The sequence below is a fragment of the Sinocyclocheilus grahami genome, unplaced genomic scaffold, assembly GCF_001515645.1.
Source record: "Sinocyclocheilus grahami isolate Dianchi unplaced genomic scaffold, SAMN03320097.WGS_v1.1 scaffold191.1, whole genome shotgun sequence".
NCBI classification, from domain to species: domain Eukaryota; kingdom Metazoa; phylum Chordata; class Actinopteri; order Cypriniformes; family Cyprinidae; genus Sinocyclocheilus; species Sinocyclocheilus grahami.
In genome coordinates, this window is record NW_015505370.1 from 241030 (window position 1) to 257440 (window position 16411).

At 37.8% G+C, this 16411-nt stretch overlaps 1 protein-coding gene across 1 annotated transcript; it reads right to left on the reverse strand.

Annotated features, from left to right (window-relative positions):
* Window positions 1-777: 777 nt before the first annotated feature.
* Window positions 778-15405, reverse strand: rin3 (Ras and Rab interactor 3). Its single transcript, XM_016284944.1, has 10 exons — window positions 15064-15405; window positions 13074-13734; window positions 12187-12301; window positions 11374-11446; window positions 11160-11251; window positions 8925-10352; window positions 6194-6502; window positions 2470-2601; window positions 1477-1640; window positions 778-1388 (listed from the first exon to the last, which is right to left on the reverse strand). Exons 2-10 carry the CDS (start codon window positions 13671-13673, stop codon window positions 1062-1064), a joined length of 3240 nt encoding a protein of 1079 aa, XP_016140430.1. The 5' UTR covers window positions 13674-13734; window positions 15064-15405; the 3' UTR covers window positions 778-1061.
* Window positions 15406-16411: the final 1006 nt, after the last annotated feature.

The window sequence follows — 16411 nt, forward strand, 5'->3', positions numbered from 1 at the left end:
CTTATTAGTGTTGCTTTGTTTTCAATCATGGTAAAATGCACTGACTTGCATGGCTTTTTGCTTTAATTTACTCATTTAGATCACATTATATATAGTGCAAATGATGAGGTGGAAGTGTTTTATGGGAATCTGGTGTTTTTTTTTCTTCAATTACATCTTAAGTTTCCCTTTCCATATATGTGAACAAACACCATAAATAATATAAAAGTATTTATTAGCAGTATACATTTTTAATATAACAGCAATCTTTGGTTTGACAAGTGTTGTGCTCACTGAAACAATCACATATTGTGTGATACTTATGCATTTATGCTGCTTAAAATAATTTGCCTCAAAACCAAAGCTTATGCCTATAAACTATTGTATATGTTGTGATATAAAACAACAACAACAGTGAACTAAAATAGGAATAAAATATAACACAGAGAGCATATCCGTATGGCCATATATGATATGAGAGCAATGCAGGTGCATAACCAATTCAAGGTCTGTAAAGATGCATTGCTTTAAGAAACGTATAAATGAAAAAATAAGCACCAAAACAGGGGTATGAGTCACAATATGCTGAGCCCTGAGATGTGAAAAGATTTGCATTGTTGGAAAGATAAAGTTTCATTTGTAAATCAGGAAACTGTCGAGGATTGCATAGAGCTTGGGAACAAGTAAAGGCTAACTAAGGGGAAGGATGTGTCTGTTGAGTGTCTGCAGATATTCTTGAATCTCAATGTTTTTTTGTTTTTTTTTTATAATGCAGGCTCCTCATGTGAGGCTTTTTTAGGAGAAAAATATTAGATCTTTTCAAAGCAAATTCCAGTCCTGGTCCTTTCCAACGCATGTTTTAAAGCAAATGCCAGCCAGCTTGTAAGCCATTTTTTGTATTTGTATAATTTCCCTGGGCAAATAGCACATTTTGCTATGTGGTTAGGCATTGTAATGTCTGCTTACATTCTTGTGCATCACTTACATTAATTCATAAATCAAAGTTGTCCATTCAAGCAGCTCAAACCCTCTGCTAAAGATCTACCTATCACTGGCGCACACACACATACAAATGCATTAGTTCATATCAAACTCTCTTCAGGTGCTGGTGTTGATGGTGTCTGGTCCACAGACTCTTGTTCAGGCCAGTGACCGTGGCGGTAGACAAAATAATACTCCTCACGGGGCTCACTGTTGTGCAAAGTGGACTTGATCGTGAGAGGAAACTCCTCGGGAGCCAAAGGCTGGTAATGGCCATCCACCAGCACGCTTAGGCAATAAGACTCAGGATCCAACACCTCAAACTTCTCCGCACACTGATTGCACAGGTCCTGAGCAGTAGTGTTGGGACGCAATCCCAAGGTCTTGGTGTTGGATCCAGCCTCCAGGAAGGACACGTTAATGAAGTCCTGACAGGAATGTGGAGCAACATAAAGAAAAATAAATTCACAGTTGACTGGCCAGTGGTTATCCAAGACATTATAGCAGTCATAATACCTGTACAGAAGAGCGTGACGCTCTGGCTTTGTTTAGGGTGCGGCGGCGCTCCCAGCGATGGATGGAGTCTTGGATCTCCAAACTCAGCTGTTTGGTCACAGCTTGTTTATCAAAATTTTTGATGTGCTCCAGAGCTCCATAAGTGGTGGTAAGATAATACGAACCTAGAAGAATATAGATATGTAATGGTTATATAGCAGTAACTTTGCCATTCTAGCTAATGTTCAGTGTTGCTATGTGACTAAAATAAATGATAAGCGTTGTAAAATATGTATTTGTGTGTATGTGTTTTAAATATGTATTTTGTGTGTCAATTTTATTGTTTTACTTTCATCCTAGACCCAGCCTTTTAATCTTAAAATAAGAAAATCTACCATAAAATTTGTGCTACATTGTAGAAGCTGTGAAAATCTAAACAGAGTGAAAAAATATAAACGATAAGACAATTAGAAAATCAGGATAAATATCAAACTTGGACAAAATATTATTATTCTTAATTATTTCTAATCAAGCTGTGAGTTCAATTATGGAATAGGAGCAAAATATTATTTCAAAAAGTTATTTATTTTATGTATTTACACAAAAAAAATTGTGTAGAAACTATTCTCTCTCAATTAATTATAAAGGAACAGCAAGTATCACATTGAATTAAGCATAACATTGGAAGTAGACAGACTGATATTCTTGGAAAATGTGCTCCAATAATCTTTGTTTTATTTACAAATTTTGAAAAAAAAAAATTATATTAAATACTGTCAAATTATCCTAGGGAAACAAATGAGTGAGGCATTTTATTCCAAAAATCTTAAAAATCATTTTCATCATCGTTATCATTGTCATATCCACCACATAATGCTTTTAAACACAATGCATCATTTGAGATGTAGTGGAAATGTTCTTGATTATCAAAAAGCAATCTATCCATTATATGCATGACCGCAGTGACTATGGGTGACTATGTGTGTGTGTGTGTGTGTGTTTGTGTGTCCTCACCCTCTCCGAGCTGCAGTGCCGGATCCATTAGCTCCATCATGTACTCCACATCCAGCAGCAGAGCACTGATGTTACAGCGAGCCAAGACATACATCAGCACAGGCAAGAAGTCATCAGCCCCGTAAGCCTTTCCTGTTACATAAAAATCAGGAAATAATCAAAATACATTCATGAATAAAATAGCAAAACATTAAATCATTCATATCGCATTAAGTCTTATGAGTGGAATTCACTCGTACAGTATGTGGCAATCCATTGCTTTGAGAATAAAATCTGCATTGTAGATAATGCTGCTATGAGGGACAGATCGATGTGTTGACCACTAACAGGACACATTTTCTCATTCCTGTACACACTCATTGCGACACTACACAGATTCCTGTTCAGTCATTTGCACTCGCTGCATTTTATTTGTATGTAGAACAAGAAATATATGCTTGACAGAAATGCACCCTGGACTGTGTCTGGACTCCCGCCAATACAATACAATTCTGAATATGCTGAGAGAGCTGTGCTGTATACTATAATAGTCACAAGACTGGTATTATGCTTTATGAGCAACGGGGCCAAATCATTTAAGGCTTCAGGCTTTTAATGCTTAAATCTAGACCTTCGACAATGAATCTGTTAGACAAATACAAAAACATATGTTGGATGTAAAAATTGGTTTGTATCTGTATAGCCATGAGCTGGCTATGTCCATTACTTATCAAATATAATCAACAATAAACTAACATCTGGCTCATTTAAATATTGAAAAACAACGTTTGCAGCTGTAAATATGAAAGATGAAGTCTGTAGCAAATTTAGCCTCCTGTTTTCTGTACCTGTAGCTGTGTGTCTATGTTTCTGCACTAGCTTTATCACCAGTGCAGTGAAGTAGACTGTAAATAAAATAGCTGTCAATTTGTTGGCCAAACTGGAAGGCTAATTCACCCTTTGTTCCTCCAGGATTTTTTTAATGGGTTCTTAGAGTAGCAGTTGTTGATTTCCGAGTAAAATAAGGTCTGTGGCTTACATTAGCTGAAGAGATGTTCATGTTTTGGTATACACGGTCATACCTTAAACTTTTTTAAGCACACAGATTCAAGTCATTGTCCATAGTTAGCAAATTGTCATCAACTGACGTTTTTAAATTGCTCAACTCTTTCAAAATTCATGTTTGTGTGCAACAAAACAGGAAAGTCTCAGCAACATTAACCACAGACCTTATTTTGCTTAGAAATTATAAACATTATTCTTAAAACATCATAAAGTCCCAAGGGATGGCTCAAAAAGCTGAACAGCACTATTATCAGTTGCACAGTTGCAACACCTGTTCACACTGAAATAATGAAATGTTTTCAGTGATAATACAAAGGCTAGCACACAACCACAGATGCAACTTGACTGCAGTATATTGAGATTTCAAAGAATGTTTCATTGGGAGTTCATCTGTTTCGATGTTCATTTCAAAACAGTGCTATGCTTTGAAATGAAGTAGCAATGCAATTTTAAAACAAAATTGCATTGCAATGCGCTGCATTTTAATCTTGGTAATTTAGAGGCGACATAGTGTTCTCTGTGCAAGTTAATTGTCCCATTAGATGTACATTTCTTCAGTATTACGTTCCCACAGGAAACCCAGTCCTTTTATTATGAATCTAAAATAGCACCTGCAGTGTAATAAAGTAAGGTTAATTTAAGATAATAAAATCAACAAAATGAGAGAAGTGAAAACTACAGAACCAAAATTTCTATCTTTTCTAACTTATTAGGGTTACGCAGTCGAGACAAAACTGCTAACCCATTGGAAATATCTGTAGTTTAATTAATTTGACTATTTCCGTTTAATTGGTAGATAAAAAAGATTTAATGAAACAACACAAAATGCCAGTGTTGATCACATTGATAATCTTTCTGTATAAAATGTGTGTTTTTAAGGGACTTTGTGAAACAGAAGTTTGTTAAATGAACCCTACCCTGCACAACAGAGATTGTTTTGGACTTCAGAAAAGGGTTGCTGATGCCCATGAGACTGTGTTGCCAAACCATTGCTTAAGATTGCGGTTTGGAAGTTGTAATAGAGGAAATGGATCTCATTTGTGACTGTTCTTTGAGGTGAATAATTCTTTGAATAGCACTTGAATAATAGCTCAGAATCTGCAAGCCTCGCTCGTCTGGGCTAATCTCAGTGCTCATGAATACCTATTAAAGAAAGCACTGAAACAAGAATGGTGTGCATGGAAAGATAAAAAAGAAATATACAGTAGATCAGTGGTTCTCAACTGATGTGTCGCAAGGTGGGTCATGACGTTGTTCTGATTGCAGGGAAAAACACAATGATAAACACAAAAATACAACTGAATTGTGCAATGTTAGAAAACTGTTAAATGAAGAAAATGTGACATATCTCAGTTTTTTAGCACAAATTCATCCATCACTTGGTATAGAAGCAGTCAATTTAGGCAGATGCCAACATGGACGGGTTTGCGTGACATACCCTCATTCTATAAACTGTATCCAAAACTACGCAAGATAAAATATGTCCAACAGTACATTAATTATGGCTTCATTGCAACAAGGTCATGGCTTGTGGCAACCACATTGTGTTTTGTGCTGTGAATTACTTACTATTGAAAACCATTCAAATTAAACGTTTATTCAATAAAAAAATCACTTAAAATAAATGTGAAATTCAATTTAAATCTGTATTTACAAAATAACTATAATAACTTTGCATAATAGTAGGCCCAAACAGTTCCTGATGATATTAATCAATTCAGTTGTTGAATATTATTTGGGTTTTAGGCTAGGGTTTTATCCTGAAGGCAGGTGAAAACCACTGTAATAACATACTTTTCAATTTCGTCTTATGCCTAGATAACTATGCCTGAATGACATAATGAAAAAATGACAAAGAATATACAGTATAAATGAGAAAAATGTTAACAACAAATAATTTCCATTCCAAATTTCTTACAGTTATGTTTAAATGTAAGACTGCTCTATCAGATCCAATAAATTGTGAATTGCACATATAATTATAGAGAATTTTATGACAAAAAACCGGTCTATTTTATATGGCAAAAACTATCCACACAAGTTATTCTACAAATTCTTTATCTCAGCTATGACTGAAAAAATGTGTCATGACTTTGAAGTCAGCAATTCACAGGAAATGCATCATTTTAACTAAAATAGACACACTGGTCAGAGTCAATTAAAGCTTTTAAGCGTTTGGTTTGCAGAACTAAAAAAAAAAAAAGGCCTTTCAGAACAGGTCAGTGGTTCATGGTTTTACTTTGTTGTATCTGCAAAATACAGACAAAAGCTTTAAGAGTTAATGTTATGATATATACTACGCATGTGAACAGTCCTGTAAACAGCTCTCTGCACAAACATTATCTTTTGCAGCTATAGCACTTCCTTATTTGGAGGTGCTAATGGCAGCTTTGATTAAATCTGGACTAATTTTGGGGTGAGGAGGAAAAGGCGGAGTCTGGGCTGTGTAGAGAAACATCGCTTTACGTGTTTTCTGTCTCTCTGTGTTCAGAGGTTGTGCTCTTTCCTCCATATTCTCTAGAACTGATGAGTAATGGTCTGAGCTGCATTTCCCAAAAGCATCGTAACTAGAAATCATTAGCAATATATACATATATAACTTTCCAAAAGTTGCTAAATTTACAATTTACTCAATTGAAATTTAGGGTCTCTAATTCGCAATATTCCAAAATAAACCCACCTGGACAGCCCACAGACATGGATTCATAGATGATTTTGCAGGTCTTGAGGAGCAAGTCGATCTTCTTCTGAGGCGAATATTCTTGGTGCAAGTTACCAAGCTTTGTTTGAATTTTCTCCATAACAGCCATTTCAGGAACACTGGTGGTGACCCCCAGGTCTGTGGTGGTCGTCCCCTGAACCACTTGCTGGTTTTCTTTTAGTTTCTTCAAATTTCCTGTATGGGAGTGGATATCCTTCAGTCCATTATACACTGCCTCTCGTAAGGGTTTCAGGACACTTTTGCATAGTGCTGCTTCGGTAATGATCTCTGAACAGGAGAAAAGAGATACACCATAAGTAACAGATTTTTTTTTATAAATGCATAAACATAAAAGAAATATATATATATTTAAAAATATTTTCTTTATATGTTATTTATCTGTATCTAAATTTTAATCATATTAATCCATGAGGATATGGCTTCAAATATTATATGCCTATATCACTGTGAAAGTCTTACTGAGACATTAATACATTTTTAATACTCTGGTAGAAAAGCAGCAAACATATCTTCATAATGCACCCACAAACACTATGGAAGTTAGAAATGCTAGAAGATCCCTGGACTTTTTCTCCGAGCAGTGAATTGAAAATAAAAGGTTATCTTGGTCTAGTGTGGTCTTGTTACTTCATTATTTTTTTAGGGACTGAGCAGCAAAACAGAGAGAAGCTCAGTCTTTACAGATGGTCTTTTAAAGCTTAATATGTAAGATGGTGGCAATAATCTTCTGCTTGGATGGTGCTTTGCTTGGATGATTCTAGCAATTCACATTAATTACATCAACAATACAAAAAAAAAGACACTAGATGAGCTCTGTTCTCACATTTTTATGCAAATTTTAGGATAGAATTCTGGACGGGATACACCAAGATGTGACTTCCAAAATGCACATAAAAATATAAATGCTTGCTTGAGTTTTTATTTGGTAAAACATGCTATGTTGCCTTTGAATAATTGGTTATGATTATGTCATAGAACCATCTGACTTATTGTCAATCCCAGATATAAACCAGCTTAAAGCAATAGTTAGCAAACAAGAATTTCATCAAAGCATTTTGGCAACACTGCCTCTCGTAAGGGTTTCAGGACACTTTTGCATAGTGCTGCTTCGGTAATGATCTCTGAACAGGAGAAAAGAGATACACCATAAGTAACAGATTTTTTTTTATAAATGCATAAACATAAAAGAAATATATATATATTTAAAAATATTTTCTTTATATGTTATTTATCTGTATCTAAATTTTAATAATATTAATCCATGAGGATATGGCTTCAAATATTATATGCCTATATCACTGTGAAAGTCTTACTGAGACATTAATACATTTTTAATACTCTGGTAGAAAAGCAGCAAACATATCTTCATAATGCACCCACAAACACTATGGAAGTTAGAAATGCTAGAAGATCCCTGGACTTTTTCTCCGAGCAGTGAATTGAAAATAAAAGGTTATCTTGGTCTAGTGTGGTCTTGTTACTTCATTATTTTTTTAGGGACTGAGCAGCAAAACAGAGAGAAGCTCAGTCTTTACAGATGGTCTTTTAAAGCTTAATATGTAAGATGGTGGCAATAATCTTCTGCTTGGATGGTGCTTTGCTTGGATGATTCTAGCAATTCACATTAATTACATCAACAATACAAAAAAAAAAGACACTAGATGAGCTCTGTTCTCACATTTTTATGCAAATTTTAGGATAGAATTCTGGACGGGATACACCAAGATGTGACTTACAAAATGCACATAAAAATATAAATGCTTGCTTGAGTTTTTATTTGGTAAAACATGCTATGTTGCCTTTGAATAATTGGTTATGATTATGTCATAGAACCATCTGACTTATTGTCAATCCCAGATATAAACCAGCTTAAAGCAATAGTTAGCAAACAAGAATTTCATCAAAGCATTTTGGCAAAGCAGTTTATACAGCAAATCATTTAGTATATTTAATAAAAGAGGCACAGTGGCTTCCCCAGTGTCATTTGCACTTTGCACTTCCATTATCATTTGAATTTTGTGCCAGTTTCCCCAGAATGTATGGGTTTGTTCTCTTGAACATATGTGACCCTGGACCACAAAACCAGTCTTAAGATGCTGGGGTATATTTGTAGCAATAGCCAAAAATACATTGTATGGGTTAAAATTATTGATTTTTCTTTTATGCCAAAAATCATTAGGATATTAAGTAAAGATCATGTTCCATGAAGATATTTTGTAAATTTCCTACAGTAAATATATTAAAACTTAATTTTTGATTAGTAATATGCATTGCTAAGAACTTCTTTTGGACAACTTTAAAGGTGATTTTCTCAATATTTCGATTTTTTTGCACCCTCAGATTCCAGATTTTCAAACAGTTGTATCTTGGCCAAATATTGTCCTATCCTAACAAACCATATATCAATGGAAAGTATATTTATTCAGCTTTCGGATGTTGTTTTTTTGAATCCAGAAATTTCTGATTCTGGTTCTGTGGTCCAGGGTCACATATGGGATGGAAACATTGTTTTATTCGCACATTGTTTTTGGGATTCGCACATTGTTTCTTAATTTTTTGTTAAATTAAATTTACTTGGATGTAAACATGCTCACATCAGAAGCTGAACGTCTGAACATTTTGACAAATATTTGTTTAGATACTGAAAAAAAAAATTTTTTACAGTTAATATAATGTAGAGGTGAATTACCCAGTTTCTCCTCAGAATACCCGGCTGCTTCCTGTAGATTTTGCAGCTCTGCACTCTGGATCAGATAGCTTTTCAGTTGGGTTATCATCTGCCTGATCTCTTGGAGCATCTCTGTGCTGGAGGTGTGTTTCCGCATGGTGTCCAAAGTGAAAGCTCGATAATCCTTAACAAGGTTCCCAAAGTATGTGTTTCCATCCCGGGACAGTTCGACAATGCGCTTTTGCAACTTACGGTCTGCGTTCATGAAGCCCGTGAGGACATTGGAGAGGTTCGCCATAGTCACCATTGACAGTCGTTGCTTGGCACGGTCTAACATAATTGTTGGGGTCCTCTTGATGACAGTACCTGTCACCACATTGGTATCCGCCTCCTCCTCTGTGCTGCTGGTTGAGTAGGAGTCATGGTCTGGTGGAGCTCCACCATCAGGAGAGTATAGAGAAACATCCGAGACTTTGGGATGACCAGCATTGATGCAGAGCGAGTGGCGGATGGGACTGGGGCTGCTTGAGTTTAACGGAAGAATGGACTCTTGTGGGATTGACCTAAGTGAGTTTACAAAGCTTTGGGAGACTTGTCCGGTCAGATTATGAGAGGGTCTTTTCTTCCTGGGAGGCACCACTGGAGCATTAGGCCTCCTCGGTTGAGGTGCTACCTCTCGAGTCACCATTGAAGCTCCATTTGTTACCTTAGACTCTTCCATTGGCACTTCCTGAAGTTGCTGAGTCTCTGAGTCCATAGGCTTGTTCCTTTCTTCCATACTGTCATCTAGGCAAATGAGGGATGCTACAGGGACATGCAGAATATTGCCCTCTGCTTCTGTGGAGGTGCTGGTGTGGACTTCCTGCTGCTTTGGTTCCTCTGAAGCTTGCTTTTCAGATAGCCTTCGTCGGATTGGTATTGGAGGAACTTGATGTGAAGCCGTACTTGAAAGCCGTTTTCCTTCTTTGCCCTGAGTTGGTTGTAAGACAGCAGGCTTTTCACACTCAGTGCTTGGGGCAAGAGTTCCCTGTCTCTCTTGTTCTCTGACTGCATGCTCACAGTCACTTCCTTCCCCTTTCTGGACTGAAGGGGGTGGAGAACTGAGAACTGCCTTGAACTCCCCTTTTGAAGGCTTGGCTAATGCATAGTGTTGAGAACACTCAGGTGCACTGGGAGGACGAGGACGTAGGGGTGGCGGCCTTTTGTATTTGGGCGGAGCCTGGACTGGTGTGTTGAGACTCTGGGTTCTCAAAACAGGGGTAGAAGAGGTGGGTGGCACGCTGTTGCTGCATTCCTCAATGAAAATTGGGTTGATGTACCAAAGCCGGTCACTGCCAATGGAAAGCTGGATTTCACAGGAGCTGCTTTGTGCCTGCCTATCCAGAGCACCACAGCTACTAGCAACGTTTTCCACTTCCTCATGACTATTCAGAGCTGAGTTCCAGAACTCTGTGTTAGCATGAGAAATGTGTTCATGTTAGCATTATTACACTTTAACAAGACAATTCACTGGTAAATTCAGCTATGAACTATGTCAGCATTATTTCATTATTAAGATTGCCTGGGAACGTCTTCAGAATATATCACTTAGCTTTAGGTACAGCATTAGCCATTGTACCATTACCCTTGTTTAGCACTTCCTATGGATTTTCATAGAAATGTTTGATTGCTCAGGAATAAAACTAAAAGGTGCACTAACTATTTTTTTCCTAATTGAAAAAAATATATACACAAAAAATATCAATAGTGGTTTTGAAAAATCATCACAAATGAGAATAAGAGTCATATTAGTAGCCTAATAAAAGCTGATCTATTTTACATCAAGTATGTTGTTTTGAGTGGGAGGTGACATGTTGAGATCATATGATCAGCTAAATACTACTACATTTTTTGTTCTTGGCATAAATTAATCATTGTTGATTGCTAATGGAGCAATTTTACAATAGTATGAGCAGGCCCACACAAGAATGTGCGCACAAGTTCAACAGATTTAGCCAGAATTGGACACATCCTACACATGCTCTGCCCCTTGCACATTCACTGGGGTGGTATGGGAGACTTATACATGCACATAATGAAACATTCAGTCAACTGCAGCATTTTCTTGGTATTGTACCCGCTATCTGTTCTGCCCACCCCTCTCGCCTAGGGCAGAATGTGAGTCAGGGCCTTTACTGAATAAGAGATATGTTGCACACATTTGACCATATTTACAATAGCTAGGTTTATGTCTTATAACCTATTGATATGTCTTACCTGAGCCTAGAGAAGAGATCACCTCCATGTCCTCGTATTTTGCTACCTTTTGAATGACCAGAGGTAACTTCAGAGGAAAAGGGAGGATGTCCCTGAGTGAAAAAGATAAATGAAAAGTGTGGATGTATTGAGAAAAGTTAAATGAAGCAAAATATGTATGCATATAGGGTTGTAATTTGTTTTTTTGTTTATTAAAGTTTTTTTTTTATCTTACCGGCTAACACAGTAGAAAGCAATGAGTTTAAAAATATTCTCAAACACCAGCACAGACCCTTCAAGGTACAGCACTGCGGCGAATGAAAGAAACAGAAGTGTTAATGCTAGGCACACATCCAGTCCCCGGTGTTACCTCTTAGCCATAATACTTCAATTTATTAGTGGCACTAGTTCACAATGTTTGTTTGTGTGACTTATTTCCTGGTGACGCAGGAACACTAAAATAGAAACAACTCACTGGTGAATTTTTGGAAGGGTGGGAAGGAGGATAATGGTGAATGGCAATGTGTAAATAAACATGTCAAACTGACCACCCTTCACTTACAGAGATTTTATTTCAGACAAAAAAGATGAAAAGGTTTTTAGCTTTGTAAACAGCTGGACAAAAAAGACAAGACTGCTTTGTAAAGATTGCTAAAATGACCACACGTATGCACACACACACAGACACCAGGAAATGAAGCTATAATAGGCCAGTGCAGGACATCCTGTAACTACAACTGCAATGCAGGGCTAGGTACAGGAAACCTCTGGCCTGCAGCCTCTACAACCCCCACCACCAAGCACCTGCAATACCCTTTCAGATCTGTTTATACCTCTATACTCACTCTAAAAACATCTATGCAGATTTGATCAGGTATGTATGCAAATGTGTTTGTGCGTGGGCCTGTCTGTGTGGATGTGTTTAGGTCTGTATGCTAATGTGTTTGTGTGTGGGTTTGTCTCTGGCATAAAGGCATTCTATGCATAAACTTTCCTAAATCAAGTTGAAAGAACACTGACACTCATTTCTCAATGCAAAATAACTCACAGGACTTTTCTTCCTTTATAGGCAGTTCTTTGACATGGGGCTCCTCCAGCTGGTCAGGAAGGCATACTGCAAGTACCATCGTTTTTTGACTTGCATCCCTCCTGACTAAAAAGATCTGCAAAATCAAACAACTGATACAGTCAGTTTAACAGTACTAAATGGAATCGTATCAGGGTAAGTAACTGATAATATGGAGAGGAACTTGTAAGGGTATGTTCACAAACAAAACACATTTTTGTATTAAAAACCACAAGATGAAGTGCTAAGGAAGTCCCTTTCGAGAAAAGTCTGTTTGCTCAGCGGCAACGCCTCCGGGCAGCTATTTCAAGCATCCAAGGCGAAGTTCTATCTACTTGAATGGGAAACTCAATCTGGGCCAGACACTTTTTCACAGTCATAGTAATACAAGTGCACCAACTTGGTGTATCTAACGTCTTTGAGAATAGAAAAAAGTGCAGTGGAGAACTAACTTCTCAAAAATTGGAAATAACACAGTGAAGTAGCCGAACAGCAGGATTGAACACTACTGTTTTTAAAACGGAAAACAAATTAATTAATTAATTGATTCAATAATTACTGATCATCCTAGCTAAGTGGCTTCTTTGACCTGCCAAGATAGTTACTGTAAACAAATGCTTGCCCCCTCCACACTTCTTCTGACTGGTCCACTGGTTTGAGGCTGCCGTGTGTTGTGTGTTAAAAGTTTGAAGTTGAATTTGTTTGAACTTGATGCAGCATCTTAAAAAATGTGGTTTAAAAGCAAGGCATTCTCTTACAAGATGCGGAAAAAGCATTGAGGCACGGCACAATGGTCAAAAAGTAGTTTGATTGCCTATTAAATAAATGACTATAAAGCTGCACAAAACACAACAACTATTCTCTCTCACCCCAGGAAATTCCTTGCTCAGTATATGCATGGCTCTGTCCTGCTTCATTCCCAGTTGAAGCCACACTGGACATGTCTTAATCAGTTTCTCCAGGATGCTGATACCAGGAGGAATAGGTTTATGGGACTTGCTCACTGGAGATGTGGGGACTGGTGGTTTTGGGACTATTGGTGGTGGTGGTCTGGGTTGAGGTGGAGAAGAGGGTCTAACGGCAGGAGGTGGAGATGGTCTAGGCATGGCTGAGGAGGAGTTCTTAGGAAGAGCAGAGGGGAGTTGTGCTGGGAGGGGTGGCTTTGGGACCTGAGGAGGCATGGGTTTCTGGGGAGGAGGCGGGGATGGTTTGGAGTCAAGTTGAGGTGAGGAGGGTTGTACACATGAGATTGGGGGTGAAGTTGGAAGCGGATGGGAGACAGGGTCGGGGGATGGGTTGTCAGAGATATCAACCAGTGGGAAGGTTGGAGTAGAAGTCAAGGAAAAAGGAGGACTAAGAGGGAGAGGAGAGGTTTGTGGATGGAAAGATGTCTGAATAGGTGAAGATATGGTTGGGGAAGAGGGTTTGGAAAGGCCTGAAGGTGCTGTGGAAGGGCCAGGGGAGAGCATAGTGCATAATGAGGACAAGCAGAACTTTGAGAAGAATCCGATGAATGGTTTTTAGATCACCCTGCAGACATAAGAAATATCATACAAAGATCTCAGTATAACAAAATTGAATATGAACATATTGCAACTCAGATAACCACTGCAACATAAAAGAAAAAATTTAGTTTTTTCCCCCCTTGAAAACATGACGTCAATTCAGAATGTCATATGATCGTAATAAATGTGCCAATATGGCTAGGTTGTGCAACAGGGAATGTGTCAGCATGTTCATGTGAGGACAAAATAAGCCTTGTGAATCATAGCAGCATTTTTGTTCTGTGTTCTCTAAGCTAAGCTGCTGTTCTCTCCCATTGCTTACCAGGATGTTTCACTCCTTCAGTTCCTGCATAAATCTCTCCTTTTCTGTATTGCTGTACCATGATATCATATAGCATATTCTTCACGGAAATGTATTGCTTGAGCTCATGTTCAAGCCTTTCCATTGCCGACAGCGAGCCAAACCTATCAATATTTATTGTTTGCTTATTGTATATGAACTTGAAACCTCATGAATGAAGTCAGTATATTAACAGTACTGTATTTGTCAAGGACTAGTTGATTTCCTTGGCCTTTTCATTAATGTGCAATCGCTGCAAAACACAATAAAGTGATAATATCTATTTAGTAAAACAAGCAGTAGACCTGACGGTGCGAGACATGCTCGTGCGAGATATAGAGATAAGCACCATGCGATACGTAAGTGTGTTGTGAAATTCATCAACATTTACTTGGCTGATATTATGTTGAGGTCCATACATTTTTTTTTTAAACACTTGTTTACATATTTTATCAAACTATTTTTTAAATCACATTGTATATATAAAATTAAAATAATATCTTAAATAATTACCTAAGCAGCAAACATGTTTTACATTTGTAACCTTTTTAAAATCTGTTTCTTTTCAAATACACTTAAAATATGCAATGGTTTTACATATTTGAAGTGTATTTGAAAAGAACCAGATCTGGATCAGGGTTGTCCCTCCCAGATATTCAGATTAGTGGCCTAGTACAATGGGTTTCTTTAAGGAATGGTTATCAGACTTTTACATTTGGATCCCTGCATAATCATAATAGATAAAGTGTTTGGAAATGCATTATTCTTACATTTCTGCAGTTTAACTACTATTGATTGATTTATCATTTAAAATATATCAAAGTAAAGACTTCCAGCTTTCCAGCTATTGCTGTTCATTCAGCCTTGTATTGAAACTGTTCCAAATAGTGACGACAATTTCACGACTTAGCAAATACCTTTTATGCTTAATGAGAGCAAACAGTTAAAAAACGCTAAGAGCTAACTACATTGTGTGTATACACTGTTTGGATGTTTGTGTATCTGCCTACTTACTCTCAGGATGCTCTGTGTTCGGAGTCCCAACAGCTGTTTTCATCATTCACTCCTCACTCTCAACATTCTTCCCTTGGCGTCACAAATAATCCCTCACAAAATGCCCCAGTATACAGCAAACATTTGTCCTCCATATTCTTGCTTCACTCTTTCGCTTTGTGTTTTTCTCTTTTGTGCGTTTTCCGAATAATGTATTTTTCTTTTCAGACGACGGTGGACCAAATCTTAAAAAAGCCAGAAAAAACAAAAAGGAGAAACAGAAAAGTTCACGTCTCTTTTTCTCCTTTTCTTTCTATACTTCCTGTCAGCGATGTAGTCAGGAAGGGGCTGTCCAGGGTGGTCAGCCAACCTCTTACCACCCCCTACACTCTGTCACACACACGTTTGAGCTAAAGAAACCTCACACACTAATACACTGCACTCTCCTTCTCCTCATCTCTGTCTCGCTTTCATAGTGAATGCAGCATAAACACTGTCCACAGATGTGTTTACCCCAGAAACAGAGTTGTGAATAGTGAACTTCCCTCCCTCCTCCCCCCTAGAGTCTGAAAGTATCTGAACTTAAACAACTCCAGATGCTCAGGAACAACAAAAGAAGTTCCATAAGGTGTGCAGTCCAACATATGGTTAGTTTCACCATTGGGAGCAAATGGCATCCCACCCATCCCACCCTCCTCGATACTCCTAATCGTTGGAGCCATAATGTTTGCAAAGAATGTTGATGGAAAACCTTAACATTACACAGCCTGTTTGAGAGACTTCAGCAGGGGGGGGGGGGGGATATTTGTGATGCTGCCAAGCATAATGCACTTTTAAGGTTTTCTGTTTGCATTCACAGGTAGTTGATTCTAATTATAAGAGCTTTTGAAACCTTAAAGAGCATGACGAACTTGTATGTTATTGCACCAAGATAATACTATGAAAATATAAGTTCAGATCTGCCAATTGTGTACTATGATTTTTTTTTTTTTGGTAGAAGTCTGATGTTTTGCATGACAAATCAATTTGTTTATTGGCCTAGGCTTGTTTGTGAGTACTTCACAAGAGTACTGTGAACCTGAGAGCTTGCAAAGCAGATGCTTCCTGTCAGTGAGGTGTGACTTCCACAAGTGAGTGAACTCAAAGAAGAAAAGTCACAATCGCCGTCTTGACCCAAAAGCCCTAAGTGCCAGGTTTGTAGATGAGATCTTCTCTGTCTCTCACTATTGTGAGGTATCCTTATATCATTGTGGTAACTGAGTGATCGATTTTCACTTGATAACTGGATTGTACAGTAGATATGTTGCTTTAACACCCTTAATGAGTCGTACAAACAAGGAAAAAGGTGGATTCTTGGGGTGGGAGGAAG